At 44.7% G+C, this 21,831-nt stretch overlaps 1 protein-coding gene across 2 annotated transcripts in view; it reads left to right on the forward strand.

Moving 5' to 3' along the window:
* Positions 1-21,831, forward strand: part of LOC110538345 (steroid hormone receptor ERR2-like) — a 103,232-nt gene that overhangs the window by 47,295 nt on the left and 34,106 nt on the right. Inside the window, exon 3 of one of the 2 annotated variants that reach the window (XM_036984605.1) lies at positions 7,790-7,906. In XM_036984605.1, coding sequence (XP_036840500.1) covers positions 7,790-7,906 — 117 coding nt within the window. Of the gene's footprint in view, positions 1-7,789; positions 7,907-20,126; positions 20,175-21,831 lie in introns of those variants that run through there. The other variant, XM_036984606.1, reaches the window with a different exon arrangement.

A 21,831-nucleotide genomic window follows, 5' to 3' on the forward strand; every position in this document is an offset into this window, starting at 1 on the left:
GTTGGACCCAGTCAGGTCTTTATATAACAAGTCATACGGTGAGGTGTTGGACCCAGTCAGGTCTTTATATAACAAGTCATACTGTGAGGTGTTGGACCCAGTCAGGTCTTTATATAACAAGTCATACGATGAGGTGTTGGACCCAGTCAGGTCTTTATATAACAAGTCATACTGTGAGGTGTTGGACCCAGTCAGGTCTTTATATAACAAGTCATACTGTGGGGTGCTGGACCCAGTCAGGTCTTTATATAACAAGTCATACGGTGAGGTGTTGGACCCAGTCAGGTCTTTATATAACAAGTCATACGGTGAGGTGTTGGACCCAGTCAGGTCTTTATATAACAAGTCATACTGTGGGGTGTTGGACCCAGTCAGGTCTTTATATAACAAGTCATACGGTGAGGTGTTGGACCCAGTCAGGTCTTTATATAACAAGTCATACTGTGGGGTGTTGGACCCAGTCAGGTCTTTATATAACAAGTCATACTGTGGGGTGTTGGACCCAGTCAGGTCTTTATATAACAAGTCATACGGTGAGGTGTTGGACCCAGTCAGGTCTTTATATAACAAGTCATACTGTGGGGTGCTGGACCCAGTCAGGTCTTTATATAACAAGTCATACTGTGAGGTGTTGGACCCAGTCAGGTCTTTATATAACAAGTCATACTGTGAGGTGCTGGACCCAGTCAGGTCTTTGACACCTTCACCCACTCCCCCGTTGAAAGATCAGCCACAAAATGTTGGCACCATTGTAGTAGGTTGTAATCAAGCCCTGGTCTTCAGCATGGGAACAGAAGAGTTCGACTACCTGGCGAGGTCGTCTCAGGTTGGACTATTGAAGACCACCAGCGGTCCTCCTCTCTCCTCTGTGGCATTGAGTTGCCCATCACCAGTTCCTCCTTACTTCCTTTCCACTTCTTTTCTCCTTCGTGGAGGATAGATCTTAATGGAACTCATCTGTCTGATACCATAGGAGGCTCAGTCAATAACAATCAGCATTGATGGGCCACTGTGACTAAAAACCTGGCTGTTCGGTGGGGGGGGGGGGGGGGGGGGGGGTTAGTGTGTGTGTGTGGGTGGGAAATCAGGGGTGGTCAGTTAGGACACTAAGGCAATAACAATAGAAGAGAGAGAGAGAGAGAGAGAGAGAGAGAGAGAGATGAGGAAAAGGAGAGAGATGAGGAAAGAGAGGGAGATGGGGAAAGAGAGAGAGATGAGGAAAGAGAGGGAGATGAGTAGCGAGAGATGAGAGAGAGAAAGATACATTCTTGGCACTGGTTGAAAGGAGAGGCCCTCCTTCCTAATGGATTGGTAGGCAGGGATGGTGGAGGACAACGAGAGGTCCAGCTAGAGTGGGGATGAGAAGGTGGAGCACAGCATTGCATAATAATATATCAACATTTAGAGGAAAAGAAGAGAGGTTAAGGAAGGGTAGAAGAGTGCCGGAGAGAGAAGAACGTCCTCTGAGGGGATAAAAAGGTGGACAGGAGAGCTGATTAAAGTAAGGGGGTATTATAACCTTGTGAAATAACCTGATACATTAAGGGGATATGTGAGGATACTCTGTTAGATTTCATGTTAACGTGATGTTTTATGGGCAGGGTCAGAATGGACCTGTTTTTCCCTGCATCAGCTTACTGTTACAATAGGTTTAAATTATGGAATTATTACCACTGAAATGGCATTATTATTACTACAATTATGACATTATTACTACAGTTATGACATCATTATTACTACTGAACAGACAGTATCATTACCTAATTTTGACATTATTACTACAGCTATGACATTATTACTACAGTTTGACATTATTACTATGGTTACAACGTTATTACAACAGTTTGACATTATCACTAAGGTTACGACATTATCACTACGGTTACGACATTATTACTACGGATATGACATTATCACTACGTTAAGACATTATTATTACAGTTATGACATCATTATTTCTACTGAACAGACAGTATCATTACCTCATTTTGACAGTATTAATTACTACGGTTACAACATTATCACTACGGTTACGACATTATTACTATGGTTACGACATTCTCACTACGGTCACAACATTATCACTATGGTTACGACATTATCACTACAATTATGACATTATCACTACGGTTACGACATTATCACTACGGTTACGGCATTATCACTATGGTTACGTCATTATCACTGTGGTTACGACATTATCGCTACGGTTACGGCATTATTACTACGTGTAAGACATTATCACTGCGGTTATGACATTATCGCTACGGTTAAGACATTATCACTACGGTTACGACATTATCACTACGGTTATGACATTATTACTACGGTTACGACATTATCACTACGGTTATGACATTATTACTACGGTTACGACATTATCACGACGGTTACGACATTATTACTATGGTTACGACATTATTATTACAGTTATGACATCATTATTACTACTGAACAGACAGTATCATTACCTAATTTTGACATTATTACTACAGTTACGACATTATCACTACGGTTACGACATTATTACAACAGTTTGACATTATTACTACAGTTTGACATTATTACTACAGTTACAACACTATTACTACAGTTTGACATTATTACTACAGTTACAACACTATTACTACAGTTTGACATTATTACTACAGTTACAACACTATTACTACAGTTTGACATTATTACTACAGTTACAACACTATTACTACAGTTTGACATTATTACTACAGTTACAACACTATTGCTACAGTTTGACATTATTACTACAGTTACAACACTATTACTACAGTTTGACATTATTACTACAGTTACAACACTATTACTACAGTTTGACATTATTACTACAGTTACAACACTATTACTACAGTTTGACATTATTACTACAGTTACAACACTATTACTACAGTTACAACACTATTACTACAGTTACAACACTATTACTACAGTTACAACACTATTACTACAGTTTGACATTATTACTACAGTTACAACACTATTGCTACAGTTTGACATTATTACTACAGTTACAACACTATTACTACAGTTTGACATTATTACTACAGTTACAACACTATTGCTACGGTTTGACATTATTACTACAGTTACAACACTATTACTACAGTTTGACATTATTACTACAGTTACAACACTATTACTACAGTTACAACACTATTACTACAATTTGACATTATTACTACAGTTACAACACTATTACTACAGTTTGACATTATTACTACAGTTACAACACTATTACTACAGTTTGACATTATTACTACAGTTACAACACTATTACTACAATTTGACATTATTACTACAGTTACAACACTATTACTACAGTTTGACATTATTACTACAGTTACAACACTATTGCTACAGTTTGACATTATTACTACAGTTACAACACTATTGCTACAGTTTGACATTATTACTACAGTTACAACACTATTGCTACAGTTTGACATTATTACTACAGTTACAACACTATTACTACAGTTTGACATTATTACTACAGTTACAACACTATTACTACAGTTTGACATTATTACTACACTTACAACACTATTACTACAGTTTGACATTATTACTACAGTTACAACACTATTACTACAGTTTGACATTATTACTACACTTACAACACTATTACTACAGTTTGACATTATTACTACAGTTACAACACTATTACTACAGTTTGACATTATTACTACAGTTACAAGTTTCAAGTTGTTAAATGCCACGTGCACAAGTATAGTGAAATGCCTTTCTAAGCAAACTCCTAAACAAACAATGCGGTAATCAATATCATCGTAGCACTAACGACATTGTCCTTTCAGTTATGACAATTGCATCAAGTTTCAGTGCCTACAAATGACTTACGAAAGTCCTAAACAACACCGTTCAGAAATATGTATTACACTAGATCAAAGTCGACAAGTGTTGATGAGCTGAATCAAGCGTGCTAGAGCTGGGCTTTGGGAGAAAACGTACAGTCATGCATTTCAGCAGGAACTAACTCTAGATCGTTTTTTACTAACCCCAAACGTCACGGCATAAAGGTTGTACCCAACATCCTGGCGTCGAGCCACAGCTCCCACGCAAGCACGCACGCACGCACACACACACACACACACACACACACACAGCACCTGCCTGACTCTGTTTTAGCTGTCATTAAATGCATCTTTAGTGTTACAGAACGTAATTAAAAAAAATTTTAATCAACAGGGATTATTCCTGGTCTTTGAGGAGAGTTTAGTCATTGACTGTTTCTGTCTGAATATAAAGGTCATGTTTTTCACAAAGTACATATTCATCCTTCAACTGGAACTCTCAATGCACAAACAGGAAGTAACCAGCAGGCCTCATCCTTCTGTTACCGCGGATAGGTCTGGTCTCCTGGATGTTTATGGAGGGTGCATAATTACAATGCAGTGGAATTACTCTCCAATGAAACTGCAGAGAGAGACGGACTTGAATAATGCATCGAGCGGCTTCGCTACATGACAGGTTACAGACGGGCCCTTTAGACTGGCAACAATAACAATAGGTCTGGTCTGGTCTAGATCTGGGTCCGGTCTGGATCTGGGTCTGGTCTGGGTCTAGGTCTGGGTCTGGGTCTGGTCTGGGTCTGGTCTGGGTCTGGGTCTGGATCTGGTCTGGGTCTGGTCTGGGTCTGGTTCTGGATCTGGGTCTGGTCTGGATCTGTGTCTGGTCTGGGTCTGGGTCTGGTCTGGGTCTGGTCTGGATCTGGGTCTGGGTCTGGTCTTTGTCTAGTCTGGCCTGGGTCTGGTCTGGGTCTGGTCTGGCCTGGGTCTGGTCTGGTCTGGGTCTAGTCTAGGTCTGGTCTAGGTCTGGTCTGGGTCTGGTCTGGATCTGGTCTGGGTCTGGGTCTGGGTCTGGTCTGGTCTGGATCTGGTCTGAATCTGGATCTGGGTCTGGTCTGGGTCTAGTCTGGGTCTGGTATGGGTCTGGTCTGGGTCTGGGTCTGGCCTGGGTCTGGGTCTGGGTCTAGGTCTGGTCTGGGTCTGGGTCTGGTCTGGATCTGGGTCTGGTCTGGGTCTGGCCTGGGTCTGGTCTGGATCTGGTCTGAATCTGGTCTGGTCTGTTCTGGGTCTGTTCTGGGTCTGGTCTGGGTCTGTTTCAGGTCTGGGTCTAGTCTGGGTCTGGTCTGGGTCTGGTCTGGGTCTGGTCTGGATGTGGCCTGAATCTGGTCTTGTCTGAATCTGGTCTGGTCTATTCTGGGTCTGGGTCTGGTCTATTCTGGGTCTGGTCTGGGTCTGGGTCTGGATCTGGTCTGGGTCTGGTTTGGGTCTGGGTCTGGTCTGTGTCTTGTCTGGGGCTCGGTCTGGTCTGGGGCTGGGTCTGGTCTGGATCTGGGTCTGGCCTGGGTCTGGGTCTGGGTCTGGATCTGGGTCTGGGTCTGGTCTGGGTCTGGTCTGGATCTGTGTCTGGTCTGGGGCTGGATCTGGTCTGGGGCTCTGATCTGGTCTGGGTCTGGGTCTGGATCTGGGTCTGGTCTGGTCTAGGTCTGGTCTGAGTCTGGGTCTCGGCCTTTAATGTAGAGGGGCTTTGAGGATGGAATTACGTTTCTTGAAATGGCAGCTGCCTGAAATCTACAGCATGTACTCAGTTCGTTTTTTAGGCAACTGCTACTATTGCAATGGAAAGAGAGATCATCAACTGCTAATTTTGCAACAGAAAGAGAGATCATCAACTGCTACTATTGCAATGGGAAAGAGAGATCATCAACTGCCACTATTGCAATGGGAAAGAGAGATCATCAACTGCCACTATTGCAATGGAAAGCGAGATCATCAACTGCTACTATTGCAACGGGAAGAGAGATCATCAACTGCTACTATTGTAACAGAAAGAGAGATCATCAACTGCTACTATTGCAATGGAAAGTGAAATCATCAACTGCTAATTTTGCAATGGAAAGAGAGATCATCAACTGCTTCTATTGCTATGGAAAGAGAGATCATCAACTGCCACTATTGCAATGGGAAAGAGAGATCATCAACTGCCACTATTGCAATGGAAAGCGAGATCATCAACTGCTACTATTGCAACGGGAAGAGAGATCATCAACTGCTACTATTGTAACAGAAAGAGAGATCATCAACTGCTACTATTGCAATGGAAAGTGAAATCATCAACTGCTAATTTTGCAATGGAAAGAGAGATCATCAACTGCTTCTATTGCTATGGAAAGAGAGATCATCAACTGCCACTATTGCAATGGAAAGAGAGATCATCAACTGCTACTATTGCAATGGAAAGTGAAATCATCAACTGCTAATTTTGCAATGGAAAGAGAGATCATCAACTGCTTCTATTGCTATGGAAAGAGAGATCATCAACTGCCACTATTGCAATGGAAAGAGAGATCATCAACTGCCACTATTGCAATGGAAAGCGAGATCATCAACTGCTACTATTGCAACGGAAAGAGAGATCATCAACTGCTACTATTGCAACGGATAAAGAGATCATCAACTGCTACTATTGCAACGGAAAGAGAGATCATCAACTGCTACTATTGCAACGGGAAGAGAGATCATCAACTGCTAATTTTGCAACGGGAAGAGAGATCATCAACTGCTACTATTGCAACGGGAAGAGAGATCATCAACTGCTAATTTTGCAACGGGAAGAGAGATCATCAACTGCTAATTTTGCAACGGGAAGAGAGATCATCAACTGCTAATTTTGCAACGGGAAGAGAGATCATCAACTGCTAATTTTGCAACGGGAAGAGAGATCATCAACTGCTAATTTTGCAAAGGGAAGAGAGATCATCAACTGCTAATTTTGCAACGGGAAGAGAGATCATCAACTGCTAATTTTGCAACGGGAAGAGAGATCATCAACTGCTAATTTTGCAACGGGAAGAGAGATCATCAACTTTATTTATAAAGCGCGTTTCTTACACGGGATGCATTTCAAAGTGCTTAACTAATAAAATAACACAAGGTGAAAAAGAGAAAACACAAAACATTTCTATGCAAATATGAAATCAAGACAGATATGAATGAAATTAAGAGTTAAATTAAAATAACTGAGTATGTGAAGGGTATGAGGGGGATCTACTCTCTCCCCAGGGAACATAGAGCTGTCCAGCCACTAACCATGGTCTTCTCTAGTCTCTCCCCAGGGAACATAGAGCTGTTCAGCCACTAACCATGGTCTTCTCTAGTCTCTCCCCAGGGAACATAGAGCTGTCCAGCCACTAACCATGGTCTTCTCTAGTCTCTCCCCAGGGAACATAGAGCTGTCCTGCCACTAACCATGGTCTTCTCTAGTCTCTCCCCAGGGAACATAGAGCTGTCCAGCCACTAACCATGGTCTTCTTTAGTCTCTCCCCAGGGAACATAGAGCTGTCCTGCCACTAACCATGGTCTTCTCTAGTCTCTCCCCAGGGAACATAGAGCTGTCCTGCCACTAACCATGGTCTTCTCTAGTCTCTCCCCAGGGAACATAGAGCTGTCCTGCCACTAACCATGGTCTTCTTTAGTCTCTCCCCAGGGAACATAGAGCTGTCCTGCCACTAACCATGGTCTTCTCTAGTCTCTCCCCAGGGAAAATAGAGCTGTGCAGCCACTAACCATGGTCTTCTTTAGTCTCTCCCCAGGGAACATAGAGCTGTCCAGCTACTAACCATGGTCTTCTCTAGTCTCTCCCCAGGGAACATAGAGCTGTCCAGCTACTAACCATGGTCTTCTCTAGTCTCTCCCTAGGGAACATAGAGCTGTCCAGCCACTAACCATGGTCTTCTCTACTCTCTCCCCAGGGAACATAGAGTACAGCTGTCCAGCCACTAACGACTGTCAAATCACCAAGAGGAGACGCAAGTCCTGCCAGGCCTGTCGCTTCATGAAGTGTCTCAAAGTGGGCATGCTCAAGGAGGGTGAGTCCATATCCCTCTAACCATTTGTCTCTCTCTGTCTGTCTCTCTCCGTCTCGCTCTGTCTCTCTCTGTCTCTTTCCGTCTCTCTCTGTCTCTTTCTGTCTCTTTCTGTCTCTCTCTGTCTCTAACTCTCTGTCTCTTTCTGTCTCTCTCTGTCTCGCTCTGTCTCTCTCTGTCTCTCTCTGTCTCGCTCTGTCTCGCTCTGTCTCTCTCTGTCTCTCTTTGTCTCTTTCTGTCTCTCTCTGTCTCTCTCTGTCTCTCTCTGTCTCTCTCTGTCTCTCTTTGTCTCTCTCTGTCTCTCTCTGTCTCTCTCTCTCTCTCTGTCTCTCTCTGTCTCGCTCTGTCTCTCTTTGTCTCGCTCTGTCTCGCTCTGTCTCTCTCTGTCTCTCTTTGTCTCTTTCTGTCTCTCTCTGTCTCTCTCTGTCTCTCTCTGTCTCTCTCTGTCTCTCTCTGTCTCTCTTTGTCTCTCTCTGTCTCTCTCTGTCTCTCTCTCTCTCTCTGTCTCTCAATCTCTGTCTCTCTCTGTCTCTCTCTGTCTCTCTCTGTCTCTCTCTGTCTCTCAATCTCTGTCTCTCTTTGTCTCTTTCTGTCTCTCTCTGTCTCTCTCTGTCTCTCTCTGTCTCTCTCTGTCTCTCTCTGTCTCTCTCTGTCTCTCTTTGTCTCTCTCTGTCTCTCTCTGTCTCTCTCTCTCTCTCTGTCTCTCTCTGTCTCGCTCTGTCTCTCTCTGTCTCGCTCTGTCTCGCTCTGTCTCTCTTTGTCTCTTTCTGTCTCTCTCTGTCTCTCTCTGTCTCTCTTTGTCTCTCTTTGTCTCTCTCTGTCTCTCTTTGCCTCTCTCTGTCTCTCTCTGTCTCTCAATCTCTGTCTCTCGTTGTCTCTCTCTGTCTCTCTCTGTCTCTCTTTGTCTCTCTCTGTCTCTCTCTGTCTCTCTTTGCCTCTCTTTGTCTCTCTTTTTCTCTCTTTGTCTCTCTCTGTGTCTCTCTGTCTCTCTCTGTCTTTCTTTGTCTCCCTCTGTCTCTCTTTTTCTCTCTCTGTCTCTCTTTGTCTCTCTCTGTCTCTCTCTGTCTCTCTCTGTCTTTCAATCTCTGTCTCTCTCTGTCTCTCTCTCTCCTCTCGCTTTCTATTGCTGTCTGTCCATCCTTTTTTTCAGTTGTTTGGTCAGTCAAAGGGTCAAAAGTGTCTCTGTATACGAACAGGCTGATATTTTCAGAAGTTCCAAAAGGGGATTATAGGAAGGCTAGCTGCAGCTAGTGAGATACCGATGACATCATCTCTTAGCCTGACACGCGGCTCTGTAGGCCTTGTACGGCCCGGGCAGGCTATCTGTTCTGCTGAGGAGATCCATCCCTCCCTACCTCTATACAGTCTGACTGAGGGACAGAGGAAATGTGTAACAGTTTTCCCCATGAGACGTCTCTCCTCAGGACCCCGTCTCTCTCTCTCTCTCTCTCTGTCTCTCTCTGTCGCTCTCTCTCTGTCTCTCTCTCTCTCTCCCTCTCTCTCTCTCTCTCTCTCTCTCTCTCTCTCCCTCTCCCTCTCGCTCTCTCTCTCTCTCTCTCTCTCTCTCTCTCCCTCTCTCTCTCTCTCTCTCTCTCAATTCGATTCAAAAGGTTTTTATTGGCATGTGGGAAACATATGTTTACATCGCTAAAGCAAGTTAAATAGATAATAAACAAAAGTGAAATAAACAATAAAAAAGTACAGTAAACATTACAAAGGAATATAGACATTTGAAATGTCATATTATGTCTATGTACAGTGTTGTAACGGTGTGCACGTAGTTAAAGTACAAAAGGGAAAATAAATATAAATATGGGTTGTATTTACAATGGTGTCTGTTCTTCACTGGTTGCCCTTTTCTCGTGGCAACAGGTCAGATATCTTGTTGCTGTGATGGAACACTGTGGAATTTCACCTCAATAGATATTGGAATTTATCAAAATTTGATGTTATTTTTTTTTTCGAATTCTTTGTGGGTCTGTTCAATCAGAACAAGGTTCTGACAGATGGGTGTGTCTTGGTGATATAGAACAAGAAGGGCTCCCAATTCAACCGTTTATTGACACCGTTTCCATCTGAAATTGATCTTCATCAGGTCCAAAAATACAGCCATACATTTGGCAGGAGGTTAGGAAGTGCATCTCAGTTTCCACCTCATTTTGTGGGCAGTGTGCACATAGCCAGTCTTCTCTTGAGAGCCAAGTCTGCCTTCGGTGGTCTTTCTAAATAGCAAAGGCTATACTCACTGAGTCTGTCCATAGTCAAAGCTTTCCTTAAGTTTGGGTCAGTCACAGTGGTCAGGTATTCTGCCACTGTGTACTCTCTGTTTAGGGTCAAATAGCATCATAGTTTGCTCTGTTATTTTTGTTAAATCTTTCCAATGTGTCAAGTTATTATATTTTTGTTTTCTCATGATTTGGTTGGATCTAATTGTGTTGCTGTCCTGGGGCTCTGTGGGGTCTGTTTGTGTTTGTGAACAGAGCCCCAGGACCAGCTTGCTTAGGGGACTCTTCTCCAGGTTCATCTCTCTGTAGGTGATGGCTTTGTTATGGAAGGTTTGGGAATCGCTTCCTTTTAGGTGGTTGTAGAATTCAACTGTGTTTTCTGGATTTTGATAATTAGCGGCCAAATTCTGCTCTGCATGCATTATTTGGTGTTTTACGTTGTACACAGAGGATATTTTTAGCATAATTCTGCATGCAGTCTCAATTTGGTGTTTGTCCCATTCTGTGAATTCTTCGTTGGTGACAGGACCCCAGACCTCACAACTATAAAGGGCAATGGGTACTATAACTGATTCAAGTATTTTTAGCCAGATCCTAATTTGTTTGTCGAATTTTATGTCTTTTGATGGCGTTGAAGGCCCTTCTTGCCTTGTCTCTCACATCGTTCACAGCTGTGGAAGTTACCTGTGGCACTGAAGTTAAGGCAGAGGTGTGTATATTTTTTTGTCTGCTCTAGGGCAACGGTGTCTAGATGGAATTTGAATTTGTGGTCCTGGCGACTGGACCTTTCTTGGAACACCAGGTCTGACAGAATCTGTGCAGAATATCTAGGTGCTGCTGTAGGCCCTCCTTGGTTGGGGACAGAAGCACCAGATCATCAGCAAACAGTAGACATTTGACCTCAGATTTTAGTAGTAGGGTGAGGCCGGGTGCTGCAGACTGTTCTAGTGGCCTCACCAATTTGTTTATATATATGTTGAAGAGCTCCACGGCTTTGTTGAAATAAATGTGTGTGTTTTTTTGCCAATTTGAACCGCACACTTGTTGTTTGTGTAAGTAGATTTTATAATGTCATGTGTTTTTCCCCCAACACAACTTTCCATCAATTTGTATAGCAGACCCTCATGCCAAATTGAGTCAAAGCCTTTTTTTTAAATCAACAAAGCATGAGAAGACTTTGCCTTTGTTTTGTTTTGTTTGGTTGTGCAGGGTGAATATGTGGTCTGTCGTACGGTAATTCGGTGAAATGCCAATTGGACATTTGCTCAGTACATTGTTTTCATTGAGGAAATGTACGAGTTTGCTGTTAATGATAATGCAGAGGATTTTCCCAAGGTCGCTGTTGATGCATATCCCACGGTAGTTATTGGGGTCAAACTTGTCTTCTCATTTGCGGATTGGGATGATCAGTCTTTGGTTCCAAATATTGGGGAAGATGCCAGAGCTGAGGATGATGATAAAGAGTTTAAGTATAGCCAATTGCAATTTGTGGTCTGTATATTTTATAATTTCATTTAGGATACCATCCATATCACAGCTCTTTTGGGTTGGAAGGTTTGTATTTTTTCTCTCTCTCTCTCTCTCTCTCTCTCACACGTTTCTCATTCCTCTCTGTCTCTCTCTATTGGCTCTCTCCAAGCGTATTGATCCATTAAAATGTTTTCCCAACATCCCAAGTCACTTCCTGCTTGTGATATTGTTCCTTTCCTGTTACAGTTCCCCTGGAGAGGTTCTGGATTCACAAGTAAAGGTTTACAGATAGGTAGACAGGTTGGAACAGAGATATAAGTTGGTCCTTTAAAGTATGTGGACATGAGGCATACAGTATATGGCCAAATAAAAAATAAAAAACATTTCATTTGTGTGGTTGATTTCCAATGGTTTGGTCTAGATAGATTCTAATAGGCGTTCATTCAGTTGTGTGAAGTGGTACCCTATCCCCTACGTAGTGCACTGCTTTTACAGTCCAGATATGGGCGCTGGCCAAAAGAAGTGCACTATATGGAACAGCAGGGACTGTCACAAAACACGGGCACATTTTATCTTTATTTAACTAGGCAAGTCAGTTAAAGACAAGACATTCGATCTTGCAACTTTTTGGTTACAAATCCAACACTTTAACCACTAGGCTACCCTGCTTCTTCGCACACATGCACTCACACACACGATAACATACGCACTACACACACACACAATAACATACGCACTACACTCACACACGATAACATACACACTACACACACACACACGATAACATACGCACTACACAAACACATGGATTTAGTATGGTAGATATGTGGTAGTGGTGGAGTAGGGGCCTGAGGGCACACGGTGTGTTGTGAAATCTGTGAATGTATTGTAAATGTTTTTAAAATTGTATAACTGCCTTTATTATGCTGAACCCCAGGAAGAGTTGTTGCTGCCTTGACAGGAACTAATGGGGATCCATAATAAACCACAGGATAAGTAGCTGCTGCCTTGGCAGGAACTAATGTGGATCCACAATAAACCCCAGGAAGAGTAGCTGCTGCCTTGGCAGGAACTAATGGGGATCCATAATAAACCCCAGGAAGAGTAGCTGCTGCCTTGGCAGGAACTAATGGGGATCCATAATAAACCCCAGGAAGAGTAGCTGCTGCCTTGGCAGGAACTAATGGGGATCCATAATAAACCCCAGGAAGAGTAGCTGCTGCCTTGGCAGGAACTAATGGGGATCCATAATAAACACCAGGAAGAGTAGCTGCTGCCTTGGCAGGAACTAATGGGGATCCATAATAAACCCCAGGAAGAGTAGCTGCTGCCTTGGCAGGAACTAATGGGGATCCATAATAAACCCCAGAATAAGTAGCTTCTGCCTTGACAGGAACTAATGGGGATCCATAATAAACCCCAGGAAGAGTAGCTGCTGCCTTGACAGGAACTAATGGGGATCCATAATAAACCCCAGGAAGAGTAGCTGCTGCCTTGACAGGAAGTAATGGGGATCCATAATAAACCCCAGGAAGAGTAGCTGCTGCCTTGACAGGAACTAATGGGGATCCATAATACACCCCAGGAAGACTAGCTGCTGCCTTGGCAGGAACTAATGGGGATCCATAATAAACCCCAGGAAGAGCAGCTGCTGCCTTGACAGGAACTAATGGGGATCCATAATAAACCACAGGAAGAGTAGCTGCTGCCTTGGCAGGAACTAATGGGGATCCATAATAAACCCCAGGAAGAGTAGCTGCTGCCTTGGCAGGAACTAATGGGGATCCATAATAAACCCCAGGAAGAGTAGCTGCTGCCTTGGCAGGAACTAATGGGGATCCATAATAAACCCCAGGAAGAGTAGCTGCTGTCTTGACAGGAACTAATGGGGATCCATAATAAACCCCAGGAAGAGTAGCTGCTGTCTTGACAGGAACTAATGGGGATCCATAATAAACCCCAGGAAGAGTAGCTGCTGCCTTGACAGGAACTAATGGGGATCCATAATAAACCCCAGGAAGAGTAGCTGCTGCCTTGGCAGGAACTAATGGGGATCCATAATAAACCCCAGGAAGAGTAGCTGCTGCCTTGACAGGAACTAATGGGGATCCATAATAAACCCCAGGAAGAGTAGCTGCTGCCTTGGCAGGAAGTAATGGGGATCCATAATAAACCCCAGGAAGAGTAGCTGCTGCCTTGACAGGAACTAATGGGGATCCATAATACACCCCAGGAAGAGTAGCTGCTGCCTTGGCAGGAACTAATGGGGATCCATAATAAACCCCAGGAAGACTAGCTGCTGCCTTGGCAGGAACTAATGGGGATCCATAATAAACCCCAGGAAGAGTAGCTGCTGCCTTGACAGGAACTAATGGGGATCCATAATAAACCCCAGGAAGAGTAGCTGCTGCCTTGGCAGGAACTAAATGGGGATCCATAATAAACCCCAGGAAGAGTAGCTGCTGCCTTGTCAGGAACTAATGGGGATCCATAATAAACCCCAGGAAGAGTAGCTGCTGCTTCGACAGGAACTAATGGGGATCCATAATAAACCCCAGGAAGAGTAGCTGCTGCCTTGTCAGGAACTAATGGGGATCCATAATAAACCCCAGGAAGAGTAGTTGCTGCCTTGGCAGGGGGGGGATCCATAATAAACCCCAGGAAGAGTAGCTGCTGCCTTGGCAGGAACTAAATGGGGATCCATAATAAACCCCAGGAAGAGTAGCTGCTGCCTTGGCAGGGGGGGGATCCATAATAAACCCCAGGAAGAGTAGCTGCTGCCTTGTCAGGAACTAATGGGGATCCATAATAAACCCCAGGAAGAGTAGCTGCTGCCTTGTCAGGAACTAAATGGGGATCCATAATAAACCCCAGGAAGAGTAGCTGCTGCCTTGTCAGGAACTAATGGGGATCCATAATAAACCCCAGGAAGAGTAGCTGCTGCCTTGACAGGAACTAATGGGGATCCATATTAAACCCCAGGAAGAGTAGCTGCTGCCTTGGCAGGAACTAATGGGGATCCATAATAAACCCCAGGAAGAGTAGCTGCTGCCTTGGCAGGAACTAATGGGGATCCATATTAAACCCCAGGAAGAGTAGCTGCTGCCTTGACAGGAACTAAATGGGGATCCATATTAAACCCCAGGAAGAGTAGCTGCTGCCTTGGCAGGAACTAATGGGGATCCATAATAAACCCCAGGAAGAGTAGCTGCTGCCTTGTCAGGAACTAATGAGGATCCATATTAAACCCCAGGAAGAGTAGCTGCTGCCTTGGCAGGAACTAAATGGGGATCCATAATAAACCCCAGGAAGAGTAGCTGCTGACTTGACAGGAACTAATGGGGTTCCATAATAAACCCCAGGAAGAGTAGCTGCTGACTTGACAGGAACTAATGGGGTTCCATAATAAACCCCAGGAAGAGTAGCTGCTGCCTTGTCAGGAACTAAATGGGGATCCATAATAAATTCAAATGCAAATATGTAGGGAAAAGGACAGGCAATATACGCTATCACAGACACAGTAATTATACACCACTGTCAACGCTTTCCCGTTCGGTATGAAACTATGTCATGGCCCGACAAGCCGACAGACAGACCGTTAAATCCCGTGTGGAGCCAGATCGTGTATCAGCTTCTCGGTAGTCGTTCGACAGTAGGCCTATAACTCACATTTAACAACATAGTTGTGTGTGTGTGTGTCTATCGACAACAACAAACAACTAGGCCTACCACAGGTCATTGTTCTGTCGTAACCACCCTATGTATAAACCGATCCACTGTTTTTTTCACTAGTCTGATGTCTCCATCCATCCGTCCCACCGGAAAGTGTCCCGTCCCTCCCCCACCCCCCCATGCCTTAGTTTTGACACCGGACCAAAACAAATAAAGTTGCTTCAGATATAAAGCTCAACCTATTATCGTGCGCTGAAGGGTAGAATCAGCAGGTCTGTAGTGGACCAGCCTAAGCCCCTTGATGCAGACAATCAGAGTGCGAAGGGAATCTGACTCTGCCTTCCTGCCTCTCCGGCCCACAGCCCTCTCACTAGATACACTAGATACTGTAACACCACTGCCAGCGGGCGAGAGATGTTGTCACAAATGGCACCCTATTTCATGTTTAATACACCACTTTTGACGATAGCCCCTGGTCATAGTAGTTCACTATATAGGGAGGGATAGGATGCCATTAGGGACACAGGAGAGAGAGAGATTGAAGAGGTTGGCGGTAGGTGGGTCTCTGAAAATGACGGTGTTACAATGAAAACAGAAATAGGACATCACTACATGGAATGGCGACACAACCCTCTCAGACTTCAGGCTTTGATCATGGTGTCAGGGGAGGGAATCTAGAGGTGCCCTAAAGTTTACTGTTGTAATCACACACAGAGCAGGGTGGCAACGTGATCAAGATCAAGACCTGATCACAATGTGAAATGCAAGTACCGAGAGTGTCTTGCCATTTGGAAATTGATACAAACACTGTATATACAAAAGTATGTGGACACCCCTTCAAATTAGTGGATTTGTGGAGTCATGAAAATCTTCATAGACAAACATTGGCAGTAGAATGGCCTTACTGAAAAGCTCAGTGACTGTCAACGTGGCACCGTCATAGGATGTCACCTTTCCAGCAAGTCAGTTTGTCAAATTTCTGCCCTGCTAGAGCTGCCCTGGTCAACTGTAAGTGCCGTTATGGTGAAGTGGAAACATATAGGAGCAACAACGGCTCAGCCGCAAAGTGGTAGGTCACACAAGCTTACAGAACGGGCCCGCCGAGTGCTTAAACTCATAAAAATAGTTTGTCCTTGGTCACAACACTCACTACCAAGTTCCAAACCGCCTCTGGAAGCAACGTCGGTACGAGAACTGTTCGCCGGGAGCTTCATGAAACGGGTTTCCATGGCCGAGCAGCCGCACACAAGACTAAGATCACCATGCGCAAAGCCAAGACTAAGATCACCAAATCCAAGCGTCGGCTGGAGCGTCGGCTGGAGTGGTGTAAATCTCGTTACCATTGGACTCTGGAGCAGCGAAACACGTTCTCTGGAGTGATGAATCATGCTTTACCATCTGGCAGACCGACGGTCAAATCTGGGTTTGGCAGATGCCAGGAGAATGCTACATGTCCCAATGCATAGTGCCAACTGTAAAGTTTGGTGGATGATGAATAATGGTCTGGGGCTGTTTTTCATGGTTCGGGCCCCTTAGTTCCAATGAAGGTAAATCTTAACACAACAACACACAATGACATTCTATAAGATTCTGTGTTTCCAACTTTGTGGCAACAGTTTGGGAAATAGCGAACTGTTTCAGCATGACAATGCCCCCGTGCACAAAGCGAGATCCGTGCACAAATTGAACACAGACTGTGAGCCTGGCCTAATCGCACCAACATCAGTGCCCGACCTCACTAATGCTCTTGTGGCTGAATGGAAGCAAGTTCCCTCAGCAATGTTCAAACATCTAGTGGAAAGTCTTCCCAGAAGAGTGGAGGCTGTTATAGCAGCAATGTTCCAACATCTAGTGGAAAGCCTTCCCAGAAGAGTGGAGGCTGTTATAGCACCAATGTTCCATCATCTAGTGGAAAGCCTTCCCAGAAGAGTGGAGGCTGTTATAGCAGCAATGTTCCAACATCTAGTGGAAAGCCTTCCCAGAAGAGTGGAGGCTGTTATAGCAGCAAAAGGGTGGGACCAACTCCATATTAATGTTCATGATTTTTAGAATGAGATGTTTGATGAGCAGGTGTCCTTTTGGTCATGTAGTTTGACATTAACATTACATCGCATAGCAAAAGGATATAGGGCAAGGGATGTTTCAGTTTCACACAAACAAATAAAAAAGTATTTATCAAATTAATTAATCCGCAAATATAAAATAACTGTGTTATTGTGTAATATTGTGAGTGAGCATTTCTGAATTTATATATACATTTATATACATGACTATTATTACATACTGTAGATCCTCGACCCTCTACATATATTCTCGTCCTCTACATAGATTCTCGTCCTCTACATAGATCCTCGACCCTCTACATAGATCCTCGACCCTCTACATAGATCCTCGACCTCTACATAGATTCTCGTCCTCTACATAGATCCTCGACCCTCTACATAGATTCTCGTCCTCTACATAGATCCTCGTCCTCTACAGAGATTCTCGTCCTCTACATAGATTCTCGTCCTCTACATAGATCCTCGTCCTCTACAGAGATTCTCGTCCTCTACATAGATTCTGGTCCTCTACATAGATCCTCGACCCTCTACATAGATCCTCGACCCTCAACATAGATCCTCGACCCTCTACATAGATTCTCGACCCTCTACATAGATCATCGACCCTCTACATAGATCCTCGACCCTCTACATAGATCCTCGACCTCGACATAGATTCTCGTCCTCTACATAGATCCTCGACCCTCTACATAGATCCTCGACCTCTACATAGATTCTCGTCCTCTACATAGATCCTCGACCCTCTACATAGATTCTCGTCCTCTACATAGATCCTCGTCCTCTACATAGATCCTCGTCCTCTACATAGATCCTCGACCCTCTACATAGATTCTCGTCCTCTACATAGATCCTCGTCCTCTACATAGATTCTCGTCCTCTACATAGATCCTCGTCCTCTACATAGATCCTCGACCCTCTACATAGATCCTCGTCCTCTACATAGATCCTCGACCCTCTACATAGATCCTCGACCCTCTACATAGATCCTCGACCCTCTACATAGATCCTCGACCCTCTACATAGATCCTCGTCCTCTACATAGATCCTCGACCCTCTACATAGATCCTCGACCCTCTACATAGATCCTCGTCCTCTACATAGATTCTCGACCCTCTACATAGATCCTCGTCCTCTACATAGATTCTCGACCCTCTACATAGATTCTCGTCCTCTACATAGATCCTCGACCCTCTACATAGATTCTCGTCCTCTACATAGATCCTCGTCCTCTACATAGATCCTCGTCCTCTACATAGATCCTCGACCCTCTACATAGATTCTCGTCCTCTACATAGATCCTCGTCCTCTACATAGATTCTCGTCCTCTACATAGATCCTCGTCCTCTACATAGATCCTCGACCCTCTACATAGATCCTCGTCCTCTACATAGATCCTCGACCCTCTACATAGATCCTCGACCCTCTACATAGATCCTCGTCCTCTACATAGATCCTCGACCCTCTACATAGATCCTCGACCCTCTACATAGATCCTCGTCCTCTACATAGATCCTCGACCCTCTACATAGATCCTCGACCCTCTACATAGATCCTCGTCCTCTACATAGATTCTCGACCCTCTACATAGATCCTCGTCCTCTACATAGATTCTCGACCCTCTACATAGATCCTCGTCCTCTACATAGATTCTCGACCCTCTACATAGATCCTCATCCTTCTAAATAGATTCTCCAATAAATTCATGTTGAATGTAATTAAACCTTGTTATCAAACGATTTTTGACACTATTTTCCATCTGCGGCTTATCATAATAAACCCTTCTACGTGTTGTGTAACATGTATCACAACCCACAGCCCTGTTAATAACCCTGTGACAAAACATCGGCGCTAAATACCACACCTCCTTCGAGGTGCTGAGATAACTATGAGAGCAGATATGAATGTTTCTAAATAGTATTTAATATTTCCACCAGGAGGCTGGTATAAGCCTGAGCTCTAAGCTAAGCAGGGTGTCTGATTTATGAAGGGGCAGGTGCCTGGGTCAATCTTCCAGTGGCCCGTTGGCAGCCAATAATCTGGCACCAGCCCCCTGGCCCTGGTACATACCATTAAACACTCTCCTGCCAGCCCGCTGGTGACACCCCTCCCTCCTAGTACTGACCTCAGACCAGCCTCTCCACCCCACTAGAGGTGACAGGGGTCCAGCACCCCTCCCTCCTAGTACTGACCTCAGACCAGCCTCTCCACCCCACTAGAGGTGACAGGGGTCCAGCACCCCTCCCTCCTAGTACTGACCTCAGACCAGCCTCTCCACCCCACTAGAGGTGACAGGAGTCCAGCACCCCTCCCTCCTAGTACTGACCTCAGACCAGCCTCTCCACCCCACTAGAGGTGACAGGAGTCCAGCACCCCTCCCTCCTAGTACTGACCTCAGACCAGCCTCTCCACCCCACTAGAGGTGACAGGAGTCCAGCACCCCTCCCTCCTAGTACTGACCTCTAACCAGCCTCACCACCCTACTAGAGGTTGTCACAGCAAGGCATTCTGGGAAACCTTGTTGCTGGTTGGTCTGAATAAAACCCATCAAGTGAAGAAGGGAGGAGATGGGGTGTGTGGGAAAGGGGTTCAATGACCTCTATGTGGGGCCTCGAGTCCCTATTCACTTCCCTACACACACACACACACACACACACACACACACACACACACACACACACACACACACACACACACACACACACACACACACACACACACACACACACACACACACACCACTACTGTCTATCCTCTGTTATAAAACGTAATCTAAATTTAGGCCTCAATTGACGAGGAGGCGAGAGCTGCCGGCATCTCCAGCGAGAGGCTCCTTAATGCAAGGTCAGGTTTACACTGTGTGTGACTGTGTTTGTGTGTGTGTGTGCGTGTGTACGTGTGTGTGTACGTGTGTGTGTGTTAGATGTGTATAGTTGTGTGTGTTAAGCGTGAAGGCAAAATCATTGAGGAAGCTGAAAGATGGAAAATGGAGGACATTGCCGAGTTTCTTAGCCAATCAGGCTGCTGCTTCTCTAGTGGGCCAAACAGAACGCTGCCAGCCCTGAGGTGTGTTCAACAAGGGAAATAGTTTGTGAACGTTAGCGACCATTTGTTTTGTGTTAGCGCTAAACATTAGCGAACATTAGCGAACAGTCTGTGTCGGTCGTGTTGGGGTCTAGATTGCTGCAGCAAAATACTAATGTGACCATGTAGTCTTTTTATCACATGCAGTAGTACACTTACAAAAAGGGGCTTCCTTATGAGCTTCTTCTGCTGTCGCCATAAGGAGAACTCTTTCGGGTTCTATTTTAGAACCCTCTGTGGAAAGGGAACTCAAAAGGGTTCTACCTGGAACCAAAAAAGGATTCTTCAAAAGGTTTCTCCTATGGGGACAGCCGAAGAACCCTACTTGATTGTAGACAGCACTTTTTTCTTTCTGAGAGTGTAGGAAAAAAGGCAAAGTCGTTTGCAGTGTGATTATCTTGAAATTACCCAGCGATCCTTTCGCAAAAACCAGCTGTTTGGAACGTTCATTTAAATCATCCAACGAGAAACTGTTACTAGGCAACTTGTAACAGTAAAGCCTTGTTTAAACTCACCTCTGGTCGCTGGTCTGGAGAGCCTGTCTGGTCTGGAGAGGAGCGAGGCTTGCTCACTGCAGTTCAGTCTGTTAAAAAGGTCACAGGACTCAATGGAAAACATGTCATTTAATTATAAGCAAGGAGGTATGAAGTCGCTAGCTAGTGCCAGCCGGTCGGCTCTCTGTGCTTGTAGTTTATGTCAGAATGGAGACGTGGGTATTTTTCACACACACACACACGCACATGTACACGCACACGCACACACACGCACACGCACACACACACGCACACACCCAGGAGACATGTGCTTGTAGTTTATGTCAGAATGGAGACATGGGTATTTTTCACACACACACACACACACACACACACACACACACACACACACACACACACACACACACACACACACACACACACACAGGAGACATGTGCTTGTAGTTTATGTCAGAATGGAGACATGGGTATTTTTCACACACACACACACACACACACACACACCCAGGAGACATGTGCTTGTAGTTTATTTCAGAATGGAGACATGGGTATTTTTCACACACACACACACACACACACACCCAGGAGACATGTGCTTGTAGTTTATGCCAGAATGGAGACATGGGTATTTTTCACACACACACACACACACACACACACACACACACACACACACACACCCAGGAGACATGTGCTTGTAGTTTATGTCAGAATGGAGAAATGGGTATTTTTCACACACACACACACACACACCCAGGAGACATGTGCTTGTAGTTTATGTCAGAATGGAGGTAGGAGTATTTTTTTTCTCTGCTTTCCAGTTGATTGAAGAGGTTCATATTGTTAGCGTTGTGACAAATGACCTCATGCTGACCCATATCCATGACATCAGGATAACGTGATGACATTCGGTAATCAGCGTG

Source organism: Oncorhynchus mykiss, chromosome 8, assembly GCF_013265735.2.
Source record: "Oncorhynchus mykiss isolate Arlee chromosome 8, USDA_OmykA_1.1, whole genome shotgun sequence".
NCBI classification, from domain to species: Eukaryota; Metazoa; Chordata; class Actinopteri; order Salmoniformes; family Salmonidae; genus Oncorhynchus; species Oncorhynchus mykiss.